Source organism: Lepus europaeus, chromosome 3 (assembly GCF_033115175.1).
Source record: "Lepus europaeus isolate LE1 chromosome 3, mLepTim1.pri, whole genome shotgun sequence".
Classification (NCBI taxonomy): Eukaryota; Metazoa; Chordata; class Mammalia; order Lagomorpha; family Leporidae; genus Lepus; species Lepus europaeus.
Genome location: NC_084829.1, coordinates 127,344,938 through 127,369,993, shown reverse-complemented (window position 1 = coordinate 127,369,993; position 25,056 = coordinate 127,344,938). Strand labels below are relative to the sequence as shown.

At 39.9% G+C, this 25,056-nt stretch overlaps 1 protein-coding gene across 1 annotated transcript in view; it reads left to right on the top strand.

Annotated features, from left to right (window-relative positions):
* The window catches only part of THEMIS (thymocyte selection associated), a 262,004-nt gene extending 242,930 nt beyond the window's left edge, over positions 1-19,074 (top strand). Inside the window, exons 6-8 of the mRNA XM_062187262.1 lie at positions 14,707-14,877; positions 16,430-16,648; positions 18,928-19,074. Of these exons, the coding sequence (XP_062043246.1) occupies positions 14,707-14,877; positions 16,430-16,648; positions 18,928-19,074 (537 nt within the window). The remainder of the gene's footprint in view (positions 1-14,706; positions 14,878-16,429; positions 16,649-18,927) is intronic.
* The last annotated feature ends 5,982 nt before the right edge of the window (positions 19,075-25,056 follow it).

Sequence of the window (25,056 nt, the reverse complement as noted above, 5' to 3'; positions counted from 1 at the left end):
GACAAAGAAATCTTCCTCCACATTTATCATGGGGATGAAGCCTGATGATGTGTGCACAAGAAGCAACACGCCATGTCTGGCACTTGATGCATGCGTGATTGTCAGTCTCTTTCCTCCATTTTTCTTTCCTGGTTTTAGATGGTAATGCTGCATGTGTTTTCAGTATCAATACAGTGTATTATTAAACAATCTTTCAGAGAATGGGAATTATGTTAGTAGGAAGCACCCATTTTTAATGCTTTCAACTTTTGATTATTTAATTGCAGAGTGGTCATGAAAAATATAGGATCCACAAGCTACATTTCTTTTGCCACCAAGTAATCAGTAGCTATTATTGTTTCTTAGCATGTGTATAAAACTTCACTGCCAGATTATGTGTATTAGAGGATTGAAAGCTGCTATGATTATAGCTCAATTTCAAACAATTGGGTAAAATATTTAGTGGATTTAATGGCTCAAAATCCATGTCAATTCTATCAGTTAAAATAATGGAGAGTTATATGTAACAAGAGTTTTAGAATATCATTTTAGTTTTTTGGATTCAAGTTTCTAAAATTAAATTTTGTCCCATGTGTAGCAAGATCACAATCCCTAAAACAAACGTGATGACTGAACACTATCTTACATTGGCTTTAGCCAACATATTGAATTTTGTTGATCTGTAACCAAATAGTTGTAAATGATAGTGTATGTGTTGTATTTAAATGACATACATTAAAATAATACTTAATTTTAGTTTTGTTATATTTTCTTTATTACTTTTTTTTACTTAATTAAAAGTTGTTAAAAAAAGAAATGCCTGCGTGTATTAGTTTTGCAGCAAATACAGTAATTCATCAATTTTTGTTTTAAATATTAATCAAATTGATAAGTATTATATGCTATTGTAGTATTAATTATTTTGTGACTATTTTATAATTTTTTATATGTGAGTGAAGTTTAACATCTCTTCATTTGATTATTGTAATAGGTCTTGCCTATATTCCTGCTAAATTCCAGTCTTTTAACTTGTTTCTTGTTTAACTGTTTAGTGGTGCATTAGACTTTGACCATAATGAAAATTAATAACATGTCATCTCAAAAATTAAAAGTGAAAAAATCACATAACAAAAGGATTGTAACATGTAACTGAAATTTAAGCAACGATGCACGAAGAGATTGAATAAGAGAATGGCCACTAGATGTTGCTAGTGTTCTAGGTTATAAATCTAAGCAGTTGCTTTTCTCAAAAGCATTTCCCTTTTCCCCAATGTTTTTAGAAATATTATCTAATTCAATAAGTTTCAGCAAAATTAAAGCATAAGAAGCTAAAATTTGCAAGATCTGAATTTACAAGTCACTTGCAATTCTTCACTCATTCTTTTTTTTCTGTGCCATCTAAAAAGTTATTCTTAATATCATCTTTAAAATGTATAATGAACTTCCTTCCAGACCCATACTGATTTCAGCATTTTTGTTGCAGAATTACAAGTTATTTAATTATGTTCTAACTTGCATTGACTGGCCACGTTTATTCTGCAACTAGGCTAACTGAATAATTTTCAGTGTTTCAGCTAGAATCTACTTCTGTTTTTGCCTCTGCTACACAAGAGTTGGGGAAAGGATCTAGACAAGAGATTTTCATTAATCTTGAAATTCATAGAACTGGATAAGTAAAATTCTGATAAGGCAATTAATTGTTGCTTGCATTAATCTAGCAGTTTTTGGTATGTGTGTGTGCGTGTGTGTAAGACTTTTTTTTCTCTTTAGAGCAATGGAAGAAGCAAACATCATAAACCCCAAAAAATGAGTAAAGAGGCTTCATACTATCTCTAGGTCAATTGAAGAGCATCTTACAGGAGTTTGCTGTCTGAGGATGCCATGAAGACAGCAGGTCTGTCGTGGGAAGTCCAAAAAGGTGCCCCTTAACTATTGCAGAAACATGGACAAGATTGCAAGAGGAAGTCACATACTTTTCTTTAGAGATATAGTATAATCATTTATATCTATGATTACACTTCTAGTTTTTCACATATTCATGCCATCTAATGCAAAATGTACTGAAGACCTGCAGAATTAGACAGCATGTGAACTTTGTGGAAAATAATCTGGTCACATCACACTCACCATTAAGATAGTGAGGTCACTAATGAAGGGGTCTTTAGCTCTCATAAGCATTCATGGTGAAAAGTCCACTGGGAAAAAGATTGATTAAGGTGGCAAAAATGAGAGTTGTCATTGTGACAGCCCAACATTTTTGCAAATTTAGCTTCATTATTTTCAAATTTAAAAAGCAGAAGTAAATACACACTAGCTTTCCTAATTTTCAATGACGATGACTGGATAATTATGTTACTAATCAAAGTGTCTAAGCTCATTGGATAGAATAAATATTTAGGAGCTGGTGATGACTTTAACCTTTATTCTTTGGAAATGTGAAACAAGATCATTAGATTTATAAATTAATTGAGGATTATTTAACCAAAGGCTCATCTTTGGCTTATTTTTTCCTTATGTAATAATATTTAATACAACTGAATACCAGATAATATCACTGTTTTGAGTAGCAGCTAAATGGTATTCTTAAATTATAGAATTAAAATCAAAGAACTGAAGCTAAATTTCTGTTAGAATCTGATACATTTTAAAATTCTTTATTTTAATTAGTTTTTAACAGAATCAATGTGATTTGCAGATGCAATTCTAAGAACATATGTTACTGCTTTCCTCCCTCCCTCCCTCACCCTTTCTCTCTCCCACCCTTTATCTTCCTTCATTCTGTCTTTTTCTAGTTTTTGAGATAATATACTTTAAATTTATATTATAGTAAAAGGGCTTAATACTTCACCAAATAAGAAGTTTAACAAGTAAAAAGAAAAAAATAACCTACTTTAGTGGGAATATAGACAACATCTGTAGATAATTATTGAGTGGGAAAATGACAGCTTCACCCATATATAGCAAATTTTAAAGTAATCACAGATCATTAAAATCATAGTAGTATAACATTCTTAACCATTGGTTTGCCATACGTATAAAAGAAAGCTTTACAAATTACATTTGCAGCAATAATGAATTTAATAATTTTAAAAGATTTATTTATTATTTATTTGAAAGTCAGAGTTACACACAGAGAGATAAGGAGAGGCAGAAAGATAGAGGTTTTCAATCTGCAGGTTCACGCCCCAATTGGCTGCAATTGTCAGAGTTCTGCTGATCTGAAGCCAGGTGCCGAGAGCCTCCTCCAGGTCTCCCGCGGGGGTACAGGGGCCCGAGAACTTAGGCCTTTTTCTACTGCTCTCCCAGGCCATAGCAGAGAGTTCGATCGGAAGTGGAGCAGCCAGGACTTGAACCAGCGCCCATATGGGATGCCAGCACTGCAGGTGGCAGCTTTACTCGCTACCCACAGCACTGGTCCTTGAATCTGATAATATTTTAATTAAAGAAAGCTTTTTTTTTTTTTGTGAAAATCAAAGGAGATCTTAGAATATCAAACATCATTGAAAAATAACTAGTAATCCCTCTTTAAAAAAGCAAAAGTTTAATTTATCTATCTGAAATGCGAGTGACACAGACAGGAGAGATAGAAAGATCTTCTGTCTGCTGGTTCACCCTCCAAATGGCCACAAAGACCAGGGCTGGGCCAGGTTAAAGCTGTGAGCCTGGACATCCATGTGGGTTTCCCACTTGGGTGGCTAGGGGCCCAAGTACTTGGCTGTCAATCCGCTGCCTTCTCAGTCACATCATCACGAAACTGGATTGGAACTGGAGAAGTCTTTACTTGAACTGGTGCTCTTTACCAGTTGGAGATGCTGGTGTTGCAAAGGATAGCTTAACCATTGTGCCACAATGCTGGCCCTTAGTATCCCTTTTTAAGTTAGTTTTCTAGTAGAAGCCCTCCACAAAATGAGCTTTTCCTACCCAAAGACAGAATTTTCAAGAGAAACATTAAGAAAAAATAAATATTAGAATCAGTGCATAGTGTTACAACTCTGAAATCCTTTACACTGGTTAACTGTTTAGGCATGAGCTTTCCCTGTAAATATTTTGTGTGATATTACTTCTTCTTGGAATCCCCTCACACCTGGATCACCAGGGAAAGAACTATTTATCTTTCAAGAGGGAAGATTATGTCACATCTTTAAAGAAGCTTCCCTGTCCACCTAGATCTGAATTAATCACATCCTCCTACTCTCTAGCTCAATATTTCTCTGTATATTTCTCCCTACAGTGAACAAGTTTATATTCTTATTGTCCTCTGAATGTCTAGCTACTCAGTCTGGTATCCATTTCATACTCTCTCCTGAATTTATGTTTCTTAAATAAACAACAGCAAGACCTAGCTGACAGTGTTTGCTCTCTGTCAGGGAGTTAAATTGGCAGGATACTTCTTCCCCTCAATAACATTGGTAAACATTCAGTGCCTTTCTCCTCCCAATAGACTTTGTTTTTCAGAGGAGTTTTAGATTCACAGTGAAATAGAATGGAGAGTACAGAGAGTTCCTATAAAGCACAGCCTCTCCCACTATCAATATCCTCAACAGAGTGGCACATTTGTTATAACTGATGAGACCATGTTGATAAATCATCAGCCCATGGTTTCCATTAGGGTTCATTCTTGATAATGTGCATTCTGTGAGTTTTTAGACATGTATAATGACATGTATCTACTGTTATATTGCATCACACAGAAGAGTTCACTGCTTTAAAATTTCTCTGTACTCTGCCCAATCATCCTTCTCTTCCTCCAGGACCTTGCAATTTACTTTTGGGTCTATCATCCATTCTGAGTTAAATTTCATTAAGGTCTGTGCCTACATTCAGAATTGTTGCAGGTGAATGTTGAGTTCTTTCTTTCTTTTAAGATTTATTTATTTATTCATGAAGCAGAGTTACAGACAGAGGGAGAAACTGAGAGACAGAGACTGAGAGAAAGGTCTTCCATCCACTGGTTCACTCCGGAGCTGGGCCATCTGAAGTCAGGAGCCAGGAGACTCTTCCTGGTCTCCTTTGTGGGTGCAGGGGCCAAAGCACTTGGGCCATATTCCACTGCTTTCCCAGGCCATCACCAAGGAGCTAGATCAGAAGTGGAGAGCGCAGACATGAACTGGTGGCCATATGAGATGCCATTGCCACAGGAGGAGGCTTAACCTCCTACACCACAGTATTAGCCTTCAAGTATTAGTTCTTTCAGCATCATTTGTTGAAAAGACTATCCACACTGGCTTTTGCTCGCTTGTCAAAGACCAGTTGACTGTATTGGTGTAGTTCCATTCTCTAGAGTCTGTTATGTTCCCTTGAGCTATTTGTTTATGCTTTTGCCAATACTCACATAGGCAGGAGAAAGCAAGCTGGATTAGGTTAGACATAGGCAGCCAGCTTAGTATTCCAGGCGCTACATCAGGAGCGTGACCTCTGGTTACCAAGCAACACAGGGTGAAAGGAGTCAGAGTGGGAATGCTAATAAGAGAGCACAAAGAGCACGCTGCAGAAATGTGGAGCATTGTCTAAATCCAGCTGAGAAAGCTGTGGCAGCCACAAAGCAAGTGTGATAACAAAAGAAAATTAAAAAATTTAGGAGAGCAGCAGTCTCTGCTTGCCAAGAACTTGCCAAAGGCCAGGGGGCTGGAGTCCTGTCGGGGCCAGTGGCCCTGGCCCGACATGAGATGCAGCAGGCTGAGGCTGTCCCTTATCTAATCCTGTTTCCAAGACTTTTCGTCCCATATTCCTGCAGGCAGGATGTGACTTCTGATGAAGGTTTATGATGTTCTTTGCACTATCTGCAGAGCTTGTACCCTGATCATTGCTACTTTGTAAACTTGCTCTATTCCTGTGCTATGCATGATTGCACACAATGAATGTTATCTGTATGGGGTCTGGGGTATATATCCTTGTCTTTCTGTGTGCTCGGGGCTGGAGACTGAAGAGTTTCCCTAGGGAGACTGCCTCCAGTCCCTCATCGCCGGGCCCCCTACTTTGGCTTGGAACGATGAGGCAATAAACGTGGTGATGAATTGACTGAGTGCTGCGTGTTTCCATGTGGTTTGTCGGGTGGCCTCCGACAGCTGGTGCCGTGACTCGGATTCATCTCATCCACAGGTAAGCCTCTGTAAGAGGGAAGGCTGCGGCGGTAGCAGGCCGTAGGGATTACAAGGGAGGCACATAAGCACGAGTAGGGCGTGGGAGACTAGGGCTTGCCCGGGGAGCCTCTCCTATTGCCCATGGGGAATATACAGTCACATCTAAATGTGACAAGGATATAAAGGCCTTGTTAAAAAGCGCTGGGACGCCGGTTGCAGGAGAAAGGAGGGAGCAATTGGCACGTGTAGGACTTAAAAGACAAAAAATTTCTCAGGAGCCCCTCTAAGCCATAACTATGGAATATGCGCATTTAAACGTGTCAAAGTGTCCGGACTACCCATTCTATTTTTGTATTATGTACTAACTCTACCCTTATTATTGATAGGAATGCTTGGGCAGATTATGCGTGGTTGGCTTTAAAAAAAATGTAAATCAAAATATGCCACAAGTAGTTAAGATTGCACAAACCTACAAAAATGTAACAATTACAGATAGTAAGAGGCTACTATCATTATGGCTAAATGGTTACCCACCGTGTTCCATCCGCTGAAAAATTTGTTGTCTTATCAAAAAGAGATGTTACAAATATTTAATGAAACCCAAATCACTAATTTCAGAGTACTGCAAAATGTTAGCACATTTGTTAATTGGATGTACACCTCAACATGTCTGTTTAACAAGTATCAATGCCTCAGATCTCCATGCCATGGGATTGTCTAGCCAGTTCTCAGGCTGTCTGCAGCAGCTTGAGTTGTTGTATTGGAATGGTATTGTTTTTTATGTCCTTGACATGGGTGCCCAAGAAGCTAATTCTCCCTCAGTTATGTTTCAATTTACCCTTAAAACACATTGAGTATTATTGTGTTTGATTACTAAATGTATGCTTGTATGAAAAATTTGTATTGTATTCTTATAATGTGTTAATTATGTCTACCTCTCAATGCAGCCCTAGGGCCAAATGTAAGGACAAATTTTTGGAATAAAGAGGCTTGTATCTAGGTTCAGCTCTGGTGGACAAGTAACTTTGTTGCCAAATGACCTTCTCCTGCTCCTTGGGAGCCTGGCCAGTTCCCGGGGAGGAGGATAAAGGGATGTTTCTGATAAACAGGTGGGCATGCTTCGTGTCTTGGCTCTCTGGCCAAGATCCGGGACGGGACGCACTGCTTGCCTAAAATCTTGGCAATGAGCCACCCTTGTCCTTGGAGGCTTTAAGAGGGAGCCAGAACAAGTCTCTGCTACTGCTGCTTCATCCCAGGGGAACACACAGTCAAGCTAAATGTTAAACATGCCTGTAATGATTACTAATAATGTCTGATTCTCAGTATGGATTCTTTTCCGGTGCTTTGTAAAGATTGCCTAGTGATGCCCACAACACTATAAATTCTGCTAAACGTAAGTACAATGTAAACATGAATCAATTGGCTACTATGACTGAGGTGTTCTGTGACAGTTCATTTGATGAGGGATTAGCAAAATGGATTCACTTAAAAACAGGACATTCAGGACCTGCCACTCTACATGGTTTGTCATTACAAAAATTATCAAGGAGGGCTATGCCCAATAAATAAGGGTACTATAAATGTGGACAACAGGGACATGTACAAAAATTATCCAAAAGTCAAAAATCAAAATAAGGCTCCTCCTGGTATTTTCCCCCAGTGCTAAAGGGAAAGGCATTGGGCCAATATTGTCACTCCAAAACTGATAAAGAAGGTAATTCATTAAAAAACAGAGTTCAGAAAACTGGAAGTGGGGCCAGTCTCAGGCCCTCCCAACAGGAATCAGTGGACCATCTTGCTATAGTATCATTAAAGCAATGGAGCCATGTTTATTGCAACATTCTGTTAATCTATACTCCTTTACCATCTTTCCTCTAAATAATTTTAGTGTGCACTATAAGGCTTGCAGCGTATTTCTTGCAGATTAAACTAAAAGTAACTAAGTCTGTGCACAGCAGACAGCTAAAAAACAATTTGCTGTCACAAATTGGTATAGTCAACAGAATCTACAAGTATACAAAGCAATGCCTTTCTTTAAAAGAAAAACTAAAGTTACATGTGTAACCTGTAATGTTCCTGGCTGGAAAGACCCTCAGTTCGCCTCTTTGGCAAAGGAATGGGCTCTCTGCTCAGGATTGAGTAAAAATTGGAATGACAAGTTACGGAGTGCACAGCCTCCACAAGTTATTAAGGTTTTACAATTGGTAAAATAAAGGGATCCTATCACCAATCAATGAAATACACCTAATCCAATACTGGTATGGGACATGGACTCCTAAGGGATGGGTTTTTTTATGTAGCAAATATGCCTTCACATCGTTAGCCTCTGATAACTTCCGCAATTGCTCCCTGGACTGTGTGGCCCCGATGCTGACATCTGTATTTACAGCAGCGGATAGAGCGCGTCGGCAGCATGCTTCACCTAAAGACTGTAATGACAACGTCATCCTAATAGGAGAGGACACTGCCCTGGCCATGGCTGTACCAGTAGTAAGTGTTCCTGGACTGGCCTTTGGAAATAAACATGGACTGCGAAGGCTTGCATATTCAGTGACCAAAACAATTAATCTTACTGCTACTGGACTGTCCAATATAGCCGAAACATTGGATCAAGTTCACTCAGGAGTACTTTTAAACCATGCAGCTAACAATTACTTGATGTTAAAAGATCATATAAGTTGTAAATCTGTAACAGGAAAATGTTGTTTTAACATTACTAACAATGTGCCATATATAGAGTCTGTTGTTGATAAACTTAAAAATAAAATACAACATATGTTTATTACTAACCCCCTAACATTTGGAGGGTTTCAATGGATTCATTGGTTATTAATGTTGACTGGACCACTACTGCTTTTCCTACTTGGTATGGGATGTTTTCCTTGTGTTCTGCATTTTATGCTGACTTCACTACAGTCTGTATGAACTGACATTCATCATTATTTGTAATCACAAATACTTAATATTTGGCTGTATATTTCATCTCTCACCTAATGGTGGGCTGGAATGGTACTCAGAGATGGGTAAGACGCTCAGCATCCTGTACCAACCTAAGACAGGGCTCTAGGCCAAACTGCCAGAGTTACCGATGACGGGTAAGGACAGAGATGACTGAGGGCAACCTAAGACAGAGGCCATTCTCAATTACATAAAAAAGGGGGAGATGTAGGCAGCCCATAAACAAGTCATAGACAAGTCAAGGTCAGTCTTGGCTTGTGAAATTCCTAAAAGGAAAAAAGGTCACCTATTCCCATGCTCCAGAAGAATGATCAAACAAGAACACTCCGAGTGGCAGTGGATCAGCATATCCATTCAGGACTCATTACTAAACCAACGGGTCGACGTTCTCCAGGAAGAACTGAATCTTAGACGGGGATGTGGGGGACCCCCTGCTTGGTTCAGTCTGTCACGCTTTGCGCTACTCCATTTCCCTGGCATAACTATACTCGTCTTGCTAGTTTGTCTTGCTCTTTAGGCGCCACCTTAAACCATACCTGGGATAGTAATTTCACTGGTTTGCTGCGTGAACTACTGCAAGAAATTTGGGTTCTTAACACAACTGGACACAGATATTTGGTCCCCATTAGAAGTCATTGCTGCAAAACCTCCCCCCACCACCCTGCAATACAGCAGGTGTTGCTTGGTTTCTTGGACCAGTAGCCAGAGACGGGTAAGTGCCTTGAGGGATGGCATGCAACCTAAGACAGCGGAGGGCTGAGACTGCCCATGCAAGTCGACCCTCTGGCAAAGACGGGTAAGCTGCCACTCCGCTCAGGGGCGCCTAAGACAGGCGCTGGTCCTAAAGTAAAAAAAGGGGGAGCTGTGGGGAGCCGGCCCCCATAACCTATGTCTTCTGCCTGCCTGTAGACTGATGTGAAGTAATACAACCAAACGTTCCCAACGTTCCAATGTGCGCAAACAGAGAGGCTATCAAAAGAACAGTACATACCCTCTAGGACACTCTAAAACAGGGGGCTGCAGTATGTGATATGCCGTGGAAGCCTCGGTCTCTCTCTTCCTAACTGCCTCATTGACCGCTTGCTCCTACACTGTTCTTAGGGTGGACCGGTAGTCAACGACGGGTAAGCACTCGCAGGCTTCTCTAGCAACCTAAGACAGAGGGCAGGACATGTCTCCTGTATCCTTGATGATGGGTAAGCAGAGTAAGCGTTGCGGGGCACCTAAGACAGGCACGAGTCCACGCCGTTCAGCGTTTAACGCGAGGAACTTGTGGGGGATGGGCCCTCCCCCGCAGCCCTCTGGACAGTGTAAACACTGGTTACCATAAACACCAGGCCATTCTTGTACAAACAAGAAGGGGGAGATGTCGGGGCCAGTGGCCCTGGCCCGACATGAGATGCAGCAGGCTGAGGCTGTCCCTTATCTAATCCTGTTTCCAAGACTTTTCGTCCCATATTCCTGCAGGCAGGATGTGACTTCTGATGAAGGTTTATGATGTTCTTTGCACTATCTGCAGAGCTTGTACCCTGATCATTGCTACTTTGTAAACTTGCTCTATTCCTGTGCTATGCATGATTGCACACAATGAATGTTATCTGTATGGGGTCTGGGGTATATATCCTTGTCTTTCTGTGTGCTCGGGGCTGGAGACTGAAGAGCTTCCCTAGGGAGACTGCCTCCAGTCCCTCATCGCCGGGCCCCCTACTTTGGCTTGGAACGATGAGGCAATAAACGTGGTGATGAATTGACTGAGTGCTGCGTGTTTCCATGTGGTTTGTCGGGTGGCCTCCGACAGAGTCCCACGTGCCCAGCCTCAGAAGTGTGCTCAAGACAAGCTCCTCCTCCACAGGCCCTGACATGGAACTTTCTCTCTATCCTGTAAAAGTCACAAGCAAATTAGAGGAATGGGAGACAAGAAGGCAGGGTGAGCTCACCTCACAAGATACACTTTAGTTAAAAGACCTCGAACAAACTTTCCAATGGGAATAAAACCCCCAGATCACTTTCTTTCAATGGCTTTTCCCGTCTGAAGAAGCTCCTCTTGGTTGCTTTCCCAAAAACATTCCTTCTGCTCTTTTAATCCCTTGGCTGTTTATAAGAAAACTCTTTTGCTAAAAATTTGTCATCTCGGTTTGTTCAGCTGCCTCATACTCCATCATGGGAAGAACAAGTTCACGGGGTTCATGATCAGCTGTAATATCTTGCTGCGTTGGCTGGGACATCTCCCCATCACTCTTTTTCCTTTCCTGTCACCTCTGATTTCCTTTCTGGACAAGCCTGTGGATGCAAGTGGCTGGGAGGGATTCTGGAGGCTGCCTCTTGGTGTAACCCAAAAGTCCCCTGACGAAACCCAGCCACTGACAGCCCGTGAGGGTGCCTGAGAGCAGAGTTCCCTGCTTCCTATCATTTCTGACAGAGAATTTCTCCTTGGTGGAGGGAGGGTGCAGCTCCGGAGTCCCCCTCAGTTACCCTCCAGCTAGAGTGACTCAAGTGGGCTTCAGAAAAGCCTCTCCAGGCTTCCCAGAGGAGTTGACAAGGACACTCATCCCTTTCTCTCTGTGCCAGGCTGTTCCCATTCCCACTGTATGGCTTTGGCTAAGTTCTCTTAGTCTCAGTGGCTCTCCTTGCTTTCTCAGCTCAATCCTTCAAACACAAACCTCTGAGCCCAACAGCTAGGACCTCTTTGTTGAGCTTACTTCCAAACAAAAGCTCATAAAACCTGAAGCAAGGTCTGGTGAGGTTGGACTCCTGTAGAAGTTTGGCCAGCAGCTCTAAGGGAGTATGCCCACTGAAGCTGGTGACAAGTGGCCTGCTGGTACCACAGCTTGACTAAGTCCAGCAGGCTCAAGTTGAGGGTGTTCCCATCCCTGCTGTAGACATGGGCAAGGGGGTCTCACCCTATTGTGTGGTGAGGGATGGGAGAGGGATGGTCTGCTTCAGACTGAGGGAGCAGAAACAGGGACGCCTTTCTTTCCTCAGTGTCTTAGAGATGGGCAACACAGAATCCAAAACCACTTCAGTCACATCCCTGCTGCCATGCACCCTCAAAACTGGAGCACTGTTGAATCCTAAACCTTACAACAAAGACATTCGACCAGAAGAAAGTCTGGCCTTGACCTACATATTTCTTCTCCCACCCTCTGTCTCCACTTTCAGTCACAGTATATTTTCATTTCAGATAATCTCCTACAGGATAACTCAAAAATCCATTACCAGGTTATGGAGCCAAACTTCCTTGTGCTTATATAAGGGTCTAAAAGGTTAAATTCCATTCTTCCCTTCTCAGCTTCAGTCTTTGAAAACCTGCAGTTTAAACAGTTGGTTTATTTCCCTTGCTCTGAAACTGCCATGTGTTCATGCCACCCTTTGCCAGGTGGGAAGGGGTAAGGAGGGAAACTGTATCTCAATGTCTTTTATGCTAATTTGGTTCAGCTGTAACAAGACACTAGGTTTTAAAAGATTTCTCCCTTTTGGAACTAAAAAATACATTACTGCTTTAAAGAATTGCATTGTAACTTGACAAACTTGTTTTGTAACTATGTTCAACAGGTCCAATCAAAAGAGTGTTCAGCACTCTATTTTTATATCCTTTAGGGTGTATTTTGCCTATTAAGAAAACTTGCATGTAAATCTATGAAAAAATGTTGGTGTTTTACTGCAACACTGCTTGGCCTCAGTAGTCTCTGAAATTAAATGAGAAATTGCCACTTAATGGATCTCTAGATTATGTCACTTTCTTCCAGCTAGAGTTGCTTTATGGGAAAAAAATGAGAGAAAGTTTTATAGAGGCAAATTTTTATGCTGTTATGCCAAAATTAGCCAATACAGAATGGTCCAAAAATTATGTGAATCAAAATGCCTGTTGGTTCACATGTCTTATGTAGATCTTTAATTTGCTTTATTTTTTTAAAAGAGATAAAGATGTTTTCAAACTTTTTGTTTTGTTTTGTTTTGTTTTTTGTTTTATTTTCCAGATTTTTTTAACTTCTATTTAATGAATATAAATTTCCAAAGTACAGCTTATGGACTACAACGGCTTCCCCCCCCCACCCATAACTTCCCTCCCACCAGCAACCCTCCCCTTTCCCACTCCCTCTCCCATTCCATTCACATCAAGATTCATTTTCAATTCTCTTTATATACAGAAGACCAGTTTAGCATATATTAAGTAAAGATTTCAACAGTTTGCACCCACATAGAAACACAAAGTGAAAAATACTGTTTGAGTACTAGTTATAGCATTAAATCACAATGTACAGCACATTAGGACAGAGATCCTACATGAGGAGTAAGTGCACAGTGACTCCGTTGTTGACTTAACAAATTGACACTCTTGTTTATGGCATCAGTTATCCCCCTAGGCTCTTATCACGAGTTGCCAAGGCTATGGAAGCCTTTTGAGTTCACCAAATCTGATCATATTTAGACAAGGTTGTAGTCAAAGTGGAAGTTCTCTCCTCCCTTCAGAGAAAGGTACCTCCTTCTTTGATGGCCCGTTCTTTCCACTGGGATCTCACTCGCGGAGATTTTTAATTTAGTTGGTTTATTATTATTATTGTTATTTTTTGCCAGAGTGTCTTGGCTTTTCATGCCTGAAATGCTCTCATGGGCTTTTCAGCCAGATCCGCATACCTTAAGGGCTGATTCTGAGGCCAGAGTGCTATTTAGGACATCTGCCATTCTATGAGTCTGCTGTGTATCTTGCTTCCCATGTTGGATCGTTCTCTCCCTTTTTCAGGTGCAATGGTATCCAAAAGGGAATTGCTCAGATGACAAGTTTTATTATTATATGTTTGTGCTTGTGTTTTTTGATCAAGGATGTTATGCTTACCTTTACCAGTTATTTACAATCATAAAAGTGTAATTTTACCTAAGAACAAATAATTCAGATAAGGAATAATATTTATCATGTTCTGTGTTATTGAATACAATAAACTAGACTTTAGATTTTTCTTTGACAAAAAAGTGATATAAAATTTTAACTATACTTGTCTAATATCTCAGTTCTTTAAACCCTCTTAGTTGCTAAGTATAAAGTGAGTAGAGATAAATGAGGTAAATATCTCTAAAACCAAATCTGCATACTCTTAGCATCTTAAGTTCTTTGGAAAAACTGGTTATTTGGGTTTGTTAACAAGTACGTTTTCAGTGATTGTCCAGGTATTACAAATAATTCAAGACTGCTTGGAAGTAACTAAGGTTGAAGTTTGATATGCTCTTTTATCTAAAAAAATTTTTTGACTTAATTTGTAGATTTTAAAAGCATTACTTCAAATGTAAATTTTAATAAATTGGTAGATGGGAAATAGAAATAAGGAAAGTTGTAAGAATGAGAATGTGTTTTTGGTATGAAAGATTAAAAAGGAAAGAGAATTTTCTTTGTGGATTAAAAAAAGACATGATTACAAAGATATTTGCCTTAAAGTAAAACAACTGGTGTTCTGTAAATGAAAAACAATACAGGAAAAATAATTGAGAGAATATAAGAATGTTATAATATTCTTGTCAAAGATGAATCTTGTGTGAGATTAGTTTGAGATTAAAGGAAATTTGTTTAGATGAGTTTCTGATGAGATTAAAATCTAATCTGTCAGAGCAACCAGGTTTTTAAAATATATGTATATCACCATGTGAGTAAATATAGGAAAATGGTATTGATTTTAAATGTAATCTCTTCTTTTTGTAGAAACAGCAGCATGTCTTTTTAATACTTTCTGTTACATTGGTTACTCTCTGTCAGTCCTCTGAGAGCACTGAGTGTGACTGGGGACCCTTCACCCCAGCTCCCCAGCTCCAAGCTGCTAGATCCCAGTCTCCTGGTGCCTTGTTGAGATGGGAGATTTACATTGTTAAGGAAGTGAGGTAGATATTAATAAAGGTGTATAAGAGGGTCCGAAGAAAATGAGAAGTTTAAAGAAAATAAATTTCTGTGCAATGGGATGAGAAGACAAGTCCTGAAAGCAGGACTCGGCCTCTGGTCTGTCTCCCCTAGTCCTAGATGTCCTCACCTGTCCTTTATCAAAGGGAATTCACTGGATTTAGGGAAGATACAGCTGGTCTGACAAGGTTCAAACCATTGGACTGGAGGAGTCATTGAATTCTCCAATATATAACACTCTTGATGACAAATATTGTCTGGAGGGGTTTGTTTAGGTGAATTCCACATCCAAAACTTGCACATTTAGGCTTTCTCAGAAGAGGGATGAGGGGAGAGGAAACTGGGGCCTTGTCTATCAAGCTATTTAAAGTCTGTTGTCATCTAAGATTTTGTATTTTTCTCTAAATAACTTGCATTCAGATTTATAAAAGATGACTCTAACAATTGTTCTTAAATGTAGATTTTATGACAGTTTTTGAGATAAAGAGTTAGATAATTGACTCCAAAACTTAAAAAAAAAAATCCAAAAAGTTCTCATAAAAATTAAAACACTGATTTTGTGTTTACATGTTTCCTCTTCGAAAATTCCAAAGGACTTTTTTTTCCTGTGAATTCTATTGTACTCAGTGTTTTGGGACAACTTTATAAAACAGATAAAACTGTTTGTTTTTCATTCTGTTTAATTCCTCTAAAATTAAAAACTTTTATGAGGCATTTCATATTCTCAAGAAATGTTATTGTGCCTGTATGAATTCAGCAAAAATTTTTGTTCTACCCATAACAAGCTATAGTTAAACAAATAGTCAATCAACAAACTAAAACACATCAGCTTTTAAAATATGAATGCTAGGTGTTTCAGGCTTGCTAACCTTGAAAATTTCCTATGTTTGATTACTAGGTAGTCCTGTTTATTATTTTTAACATAGAAGCTCGATTTATTATGTTTTTGTTGGCTTTGTTGTATATTTTCTTTTTTGAGCTTTGTGCTTAACACATGTCAATATTCTACAGAAGTACAATTCCTCTCAGGGTAATGCTGGCCTGACACGTGGAGAGGATGACTCGTGTCTACAGAACAACTAAACTTATGTTTAATGATAGACTCCATGTACAGTTGCCTAAATGCCACTGCTCCTAAAGCATCTTTGTTGATTAAACATGATTAAAGGGGTTATTGACACTGACTTCTGGTCATCAAATACTTCTCTCCCTCAGTGGGACCAGATCAATGACCAGGTTCAATCTGACCTGGCAATGAGAGACAAGTACAGGATGACTGATCTGCAATGTGCTCAAAAAGAACCTGAATGAGAAGTGAATAAGAATCAAGATGGTATGGCTGGTGTCAACCCTAAACACAATTAAAGAAACATGAGGGCTTGTGGAGAAGTGTTCTTACACAAGGTTGCCTAATAACCGCTCTTATTAAAACAGGTCACCAAGTTACTCTGAATGCCTTTACCATGGCTCCAGGACAAACATAAGAGGGCTGTTGAGCATCTGGCTAAGAAAACAGCTGAAATTGTTTTAGCTCTACAAAATTCATAAAATCTCGACAAACGTAACAGATAGTAAAACAGCCTTAGACTACCTCCTTGTCTTGGCAAAGGGCATTTGTATCATGCTGCATGATCAGCTTAACATATCCAGTGATGTGTGTGTCGGTAGTTTTAGACAAGTAAAAACTTGGGTGAATCACACCTCAAAAGCATTGGCCTGGGGAGAGACATCCAACAACAGCTGCCACCAAGTAAGTTAAGAGGATAAAAATATCTTGGTTAACTAAATATTTTTATAAGCCAACAGACAGCCAAAACACTACACATCTTGTTTCCCCTTACTCTGTTTTTAGTACTTACACTCTGTCTTATTTTCATTCTCTGAGTCTCCGTCTTAACATATTGTGGCTAAAATATTAGGTATCTTTTTAATTAAATATTTATTTTATTTACTTAACAGACAGAAATACAGAGAGAGGTCTTCCATCCACTGGTTCACTCCCCAAATGGCTGCAACGGCTGGAGTTGAGCCAATCCAAAGCCAGGAGCCAGGAGCTTCTTCTGCGTCTCCCATATGGTTGCAAGGGCCCAAGGACTTGGGCCGTCTTCCGATACTGTCCCAGGCACATTAGCAGGGAGCTGGATTGGAAGTTGAGCAGCCGGAACTTGAACCAGCGTCCATACGCAGAGCTTGTGTTACAGTCCAGGCCTTTAATGTGCTGTGCCACAGCACCGGCCCCAGGTATCCTTTTTACCATCATTGTTTTGACTTTGGTTTACTCACTTCCCTCAACTCTCTATCACATGTCGCTTCTAAATGTCCTGGCCTTGAGATCCTGTATGCTAAATTGTTCTGCATAACTAGTTTCTTCCAGCATTGCCTATCAGTGGTCCTACACATAGCGCTGTGAATACGGGCCTTCCATTGAAAATCCCCTGGACAGACAGGTGAGGATGGCAGAGAGATTGCAGCATCATTGCAGTTCCTCCAATCTTTCCTCAACTCACAACCACCTGTAACCAGTAGCCCCAGAACAGGCCTCTCTGAGTGATGACCTCCTGCTTTTTCTCAGCACAAAGCAGCCAGAGTGGTCATGGTCCCAATTCTCAACAGCAGTTGGAGTCATCTCAGGAGAGGGAACAATGATGGAGGTAGAAGAAACAAGCTAGCTTAAGTCGGACTTAGGAGGACAGCTAATGATGGGAAGGCTGCAATGGTCAGGAGAGCAGCCTCTGGGTTACTAAGCAATACAAGGGTGAACAGAGTCAGAGCAGGAATGGTGAAAAGGAAGAGAGACAAAGAGCCTATCCAGGAATGTGGACCATTTTCTTAATCTAGCTGGGAACCCAGCCTGAGCTACAGAGAGGCTGGCTCTGCAGCCACGGCCACACAGAAGGAAGGCCAGGTGGCTGGAGTTTGCCTCTGCCATCTTGGGAGTGTGCAGAAGACAAATAGCTCCCTCCCGGAGAGAACTTTCTCTTCATCCTGTAAAAGCCACAACCAAATGGGAGGAATGGGAGATGAGAAAGATGAGCTCACCTCCCAAGAAACACTTTTATTAAAGCCCTTGCTACAAACTTCCCACTGGGTGAAAAACCCCAGATCATTTCCCTCCAATGGCTTTTTCCTTCTCAAGAAGCCCCTCTTGGCTACTTTCCTGGGAGCTTTCCTTCTGCTCTTTGAAGCTCTTTGTTCTTCATAATAAAACTGTTTTCCTAAAAATTTGCCTTCTTTGTTTGTTCAGCTGCCTCATATTTGTTATGGGTAGAACAAGTTTGCAGGGTTCACGATCAGCTGTAACATCTTGTTGCGTTGGCTGGGACATCTGCCTCATTCTTCATCATGGATATAACATGTTCCTGGGATTCACGATCAGCTGTAACAATATCACATTGTAGTGATTCCTATAGACTTACAATAAATCTAGAATTAGGATAGTGACAGGCCTCTGACTTTGCTCTTCAAAACTGTGTGGCCCCCTTGTTGGGTCAACAACAGGAACCACTGTGCACTTGCTCCTCATGTGGGATCTCTGTCCTTAATGTGCTGTACATTTTGATTTAATGCTATAACTAGTACTCAAACAGTATGTTTCACTTTGTGTTTCTATATGGGTGCAAACTGTTGAAATCTTTATACTAAATTGATCTTCTGTATATAAAGAGAATTGAAAGTGAATCTTGATAGGGCAGAGGGAGCGGGAGAGGGGAGGGTTGCGGGTGGGAGGTAAGTTATGGGAGGGGGAAGCCATTGTAATCCATAAGATGTACACTGGAAATTTATATTCATTAAATAAAAGTTAAAAAAATTGTGTGGCCAATGTTTTTTTCAATATTACTGTAACAGCTGAGATGTCTACACGTGACGAAGTATGAAGCAAGTGAACATGTAAGAAGGCGATTTTAGCAAAAAAGCTTATTAGAAAGGAAAGGTAAGAAACTCCCATGAATACAGCTTGTAGGGGAAAGAGAGTTCCATTGCTTTCCTGTGCTGGGGATTTATATGTGAAACAGCAAATATTTCCCACAGAACAAAGAAAAACCTCGATTTCGGTGCCTGCCAAGGGTGCTGTTTATCATCACCACACACTTGAGACCGGTCACAGGCAGCTCCAGCCATCTGGCCTTCTACGTGACCTTGAGGCCAGAACCTGTTTTACTCCTCACTAATCAATGAGATTCTGTATGTCACCTTTATTATCAAACTTGCTTCCTCTCTCAGGCTAGTTTCCCATCTATATTAAGAAAATTTTCCACATTATGATGAGGGGCCCTTTGTCCTCTGTACCTTCCTTCCGTTCCATTCTCAATGACTCCTTTCATTAGCAGAGTTGCTGATCAAACAGGAGAATACAAACGTAAGCCTACAAGTACAATGAGCAAGGAGAATAAAGTCTTAATAAACACACATCTAGAACATTAAACAAACTGCAAGAGAGTAGATGAAGCATAATGAGGAAGATATTCAGCTGATTGATAGATCAAACAGATAGATCACAAAGGTAAGAGAAGATTAGCAGAAGCCTTCCTGATGCCAAGATGCCTGGATAAAGGAGTTAGTAGCTGATTCTAAAAAATTGCATAGAACATAGGATCATAAAACCAAAAGATATCAATAAAATTTAAGCATTTCATTCTGACTTAAAAAGTCTTAGTATCAACCAAAGTTCTTCCTTCACTGCAGTCTATACTTTTTCTGGTCAATTAAGCTTAAGTTTTGTTTTGTATCAGTTACTTAATGCCTTGTTTATGATTTAGTAGCTAGGTTTTTACACTAAGCAAAATCTAAGGATCTCTGAGAACAGTCTGATTTTTTCTAGGATTTCTCCAAAAACTTTTATAACCTATTTCATTTTAAAAATTTTTATTTATTTGGAAGGGGGAGAGAGAGAGAGAGGGAGAGAGAGAGAGAGAGAGATTCCATCTGCTTGTTCATTCCCCAAATGCATGCAACAGCCATGGCTGCACCAGGCAGAAGGTGGGAACTGAGAATATATGAGTGTCTCATCTGGGTGACAGAGACTCAAGTGCTTGAGCCATTATCTACTAACTTCTATGGTGTACGTTAGTAAGAATCTGGAATTGGAAGCAGAACCAGGACTTGGAATAACTATTTTACATATTCAGAAGTTTCTTTTTTTTTTTAAACCAGGAACTTTAAATAATAGAGATTGAATTCAAACTCTGTTGGATATTGATTGTGAACCTGGTGTACACAGTCTAAGAACTGTAAGAAGATTGGAGCAAAACCACTACCCTGACAGTTGAGGGTCAAGCTGCTCCACTGACTGAATTTATGACCAAAGGAGAGCCATTCTTTTTCAACCAACATCTGGAAGCCTTCGAGTGTTCTATAAAAGGGATCACTGAGTACCTGAATCAGGGATGTTACTTGTGCAGTGATGTCCCAACCTTCTTCCAAACAGACCAAGGCTGAGGAGCCATTCTCAAGCACTTCTGATTCCACCACAGCCAGCTGCATTATCCTGTGAAGCTGTGGGAACCACTCGGAGTCTCCCAGGGCTTTTAGGAAGATCACTTCTAAGTCAGTAGGAATGGTGCTTGGGATACAAGCCCTCATCAGCTTTTTAAAACTGGTTTTCACTTGTCGGATATCATGAAATTCAACAGGAACGAACTCACAATTTAAAGCAAATTCTATCTTGAAGTTCCTTAGTTGTGACTTTTCACCAAATATATAAAGGGCTGCTTGGCGTTTGAAGAGCTGGTTTTGTAGGTAGGTGCTGTTATTAAAGGAGGCCAAGTGATCCTTGCCTGCCAGCCGGGCACCAACATCAATGAAAGATGTTGGAGAGCTGATCAAGCGAGCACTAGAGCGAAGACTTGCCCACACACCTCCTCGAGCAAAGCTATTGGATGGGTTTACATCCAAGTGTCCTGGCACTACCTGCTTAAGCACAGTGGACATTCTTGAAGTCCTCCTTTCAGTCCCTGGAGACAGAGCAAGTGCTGGCCTGACAGTAAGGGTGCTGTTGCCTCGGAGTTTCTGATGGACAGAAACTGCACTCAGCAAGGCTTGCAAGTACTTTTCCTGTTCTATGCTACTGGAAGATTCTAAGGAGGTAGGAGCAGCCTGAGGGGAGTTCTGGGATTTGAAGAGACCAACAACTCCCTTGCCATGGAATCCTCCAGCTCGGAGGAGCAGAGTACCACTTCTTGAGTTCTTCCAACATACAACAGGCAGGCGATTATGTCGATAGCAGCGTGCTACTCTTGGTAAACTACTGTCCTGTACAGCTTGAGGTATGACTAAAAGGCCAGGATAGCTTCGGCATAGTGAATACATCCTGTTGGAGGCAGTGATTCGAAAATACTCTGGTTTAGAATGAGAAGAGCTGCCACTTATATTCAGAAGTTTCTAAATGTATTCCTGGATTCAAAATGGTCCTTTTAAGAGGCTCATTAAAAGTCAATGGGAAGCTTAGCAATTAATTGATTGAAAGTAGAATTTTATTAACCTTCTTTTTAGTTATCCTCCCACTCTGAAATAAAAATTAAAGCTAGGCCTCAGGCCACCCAAGGTTGATTCTTTATGCCCTGTTAAATGTTGAGCTCAGAGATATCCACGCTATGCCCAGAAATAAAAAATGCTATGTCTGCCCTACTTTTTATTGGACACTTCATTGAACTCAGTAATCAAGTTTAAAAAACAGAGGCTAAGATAGAAAACCTCTAATTTCTTTAGTCTCTTAATAGGCTTTTTTTTGGCTTCTGGCTGGGTATTTTGAAAAGTCTACATGGAAACAAACCCCATCTTTTAGGACCATCTTGTTTTAACTGGGCTTTATCCCTACATTTTCATTTGCTTTGAAAAACTCAAGTTTTACTTTAGCACTTCCAAAGGTTGGGCAAGGACCTCTACCAGTCTTCCAATGTTACTAGGCCCCATATCTGTCCTCTTAAGTTTATCTATTTGAAGACATTTGAATTACTAAAAGGCAGAAATTGCAATAAAAATCTAACTGATAATTTTTTAGGGCAATCAACAATCAGGCAGGTTAACTGAGATAAGATTCAGAGACAGGTTGTCTAGATTTCCATTTCATGCATCTGAACAAATATTAGCAAACATTTGCATGAAACCTGATCATTTGTAGCTCTTCATAAGAAAGCTTAGTTTCTCTTTTTTATGATTAGTCCACTGAGGAAAGATTCTGAGTTGAGAAGCTTCCACTTTCCCTGATTCCACAGGATTTTTTAAACTTCCATTTTTATGACTTTGTTCTTTGACACCTTGGCTTATAAATCTTAGATAAATTGATAAAATGAAAATTTAGCTGGGAAACTATTTGGGAATTCTAACATTAACCTGTAAAGAAGAAGAAAATTAAGCGATGTGGCATTCATAGGATAAAGAGGAACCACTGCAGAGCAGAGAAAATACAAATAACTGTATTCTTTGATGTATTAGTCTGGACACATACATGTATCTTAAACAAATATGTATTCATTGATTCTTTATAAAATATTAGTTCATAATTTAAAAATTAAAAATGCTACCTGATAATGCTGTAATTTATCTTTACCTCTGTTAACATCATCATGGCTTTCAGAAGAATTTTCTATAAATCCTTGGAAATGAAGGGTTAATTTTTTGTGTGTGTCTGTTGCTTCATTCCTATGTATATGAAGCTGAGCAGCATTATATATAAAAGAAGTAGAAATCTGGATTTGATCTCTAAGCTGACATAGTTAGATTTATGCTGCTGGAATAAAATACAGTTTACAAAAAAAAAAAAAAGAAAGAAAGAAAACTGAGTCTCTGCATAAAGCTGGAGGAAAACTGTGGAAACTGGCAAATGGGAAATCTCAAATACCTTCTCCACAAATATTAGTATGAACTGGAAAATATTTGCCTCTTATTGGGCAAGTAACCTTACCTTTTCCCTCTTACATCAGAAACACAATTTTGACAAAATATAAGTTGCAATGAACATGCAAGTTTGTGTTATGACTAATTTTTTTAAATGAAACCTATGTGTCTGTAGGTTTTATAACCAATGACTCATGAATTAGATTAAATAGAAAAAATCTTATAACAGTTTTATTCAAGAAAAAATATATTTCAGATCAGGAGACACAGGTTCTGTTAGAAATCAAGCGAGTATTTCATTGAGGGAAAAAGGGAATGAGTATTTAAAGGAAAGGGAGGAACCATAGGATGAAGTGAAGTATGTGATTTTTAAAATTTTATTTATTTCTAAAAATTTGTTTCTTTGCTTGTTTGAAAGTCATAGTGACAGAGAAAGAGAGAGAGAGAGAGAGAGAGAGAGAGAGAGAGAGACAAACAGGGAGAAAGACTCCATCTGCTGGCTCATTCCCTACGTGACCGCAACAGTTATGTCTGGGCTAAGCTTAAGGAAAGAGCCAAAATCTCCACCCAGGTCTTCCACATGGGTGGCAGTGGCTAAAGCACATGCTGTCATTTGCTGCCTTCCTGGGCTCATTAACAGGAAGCTGGATTGGAAGTGGAGTAGCCAGGAATAAAACTGACCCTCTGATACGGGATGTTGGCATTGCAAACAGCAAGTTAACTCACTATGCCACAAAGCCAGACTCTGTTTTTATTTATTTGAAAAGCAGAGAGAGGAGACACACACACACAGAGAGAGAGAGAGAGAGAGAGAATCTTCTGTCTCTGGGTCACTCTCCAAATGTCTTCAATAGTGGAACTGGGCTAGGCAGAAGTTATGAGCCTGGAATTTCACCCAGATGCCTCATGTGAGTGGCAGTGATCCAAGTATTTGTGCAATCACCTGTTGCCTCCCAGGGTGTACATTAGCAAAAAGCTTGGAATTGGAAGTGGAAATGGGACTCAAACTCAGGTGCTCAGATATGGAATGTGTTCATCCCAAGAAGCATCTTAACTGCTGTGCAAAATGTCTACCACAAGTATGTATTTTGAAAAATGTTCAACTGGCCCATTTAGTTACACAGGTTATTTTGAAAGAATTTAGATTTGTGTTGAAGTCTGTTCATACGTTAAACCCTCAATGATTGGGTACTATCTTAAAAAGCTTATCAATGAGCAATAGTATTCTGAAACATAAGAAGTCCTGTAGTTGGGAACTCTCACAGTGAACAATCTTGTAAGCACATTCTAAGGATCTGGGACTTGTGTCTGCGAGACAGACTGCAACTTGTTGAATTTGATCTTTGAGGCTTACATAGAAATGTTGTTCCCTACTGCCCTAACAGAAGTCAACTTATTTTTTACTTCCATAGCTTATGTATGAGTGTGTGCACATGTATGTATGTATGCTTACATGGTTTGTATAAGGTGTGCTTTTCCAGCTCCAGCAGGCATAACCAAATTAATTTAAAACATCTTGTGAGGAAATTATATTCAAAATTGATGTAGACAAAAACAAACTTTCATAGATGAAGTGTTCCTACAACTCTGAGAAAAGTATCAACTGGCCCAAGTGGCATTTTTTTTAACTTTTATTTAGTAAATATAAATTTCCAAAGTACAGCTTATGGATTACAATGGCTTCCCCCGCCCCCAATAACTTCCCTCCCACTCTACCCCTCCCACCTCCCGCTCCCTCTCCCATTCCATTCACATCAAGATTCATTTTCAATTCTCTTTATATACAGAAGATCGATTTAGTATATATTAAGTAAAGATTTCATCAGTTTGCACCCACACAGAAACACAGAGTGTAAAATACTGTTTGAGTACTAGTTGTAGCATTACTTCACATTGGACAACACATTAAGGACAGATCCCACATGAGGAGTAAGTACACAGTGACTCCTGTTGTTGACTTAACAAATTGACACTCTTGTTTATGGCATCAGTAATCTCCCTAGGCTCTAGTCATGAGTTGCCAAGGCTATGGAAGCCTTTTGAGTTCACCGACTTCGATCTTATTCTGACAGAGTCATAATCAAAGTGGAAGTTCTCTCCTCCCTTCAGAGAAAGTTACCTCCTTCTCTGATGGCCCTGTTCTTTTCACTGGGATCTCACTCACAGAGATCTTTCATTTAGGTTCTTTTCTTTTTCTTTTTCCAGAGTGTCTTGGCTTTCCATGCCTAAAATACTCTCATGGGCTCTTCAGCCAGATCCGAATGCCTTAAGGGCTGATTCTGAGGCCAGAGTACTGTTTAGGGCATCTGCCATTCTATGAGTCTG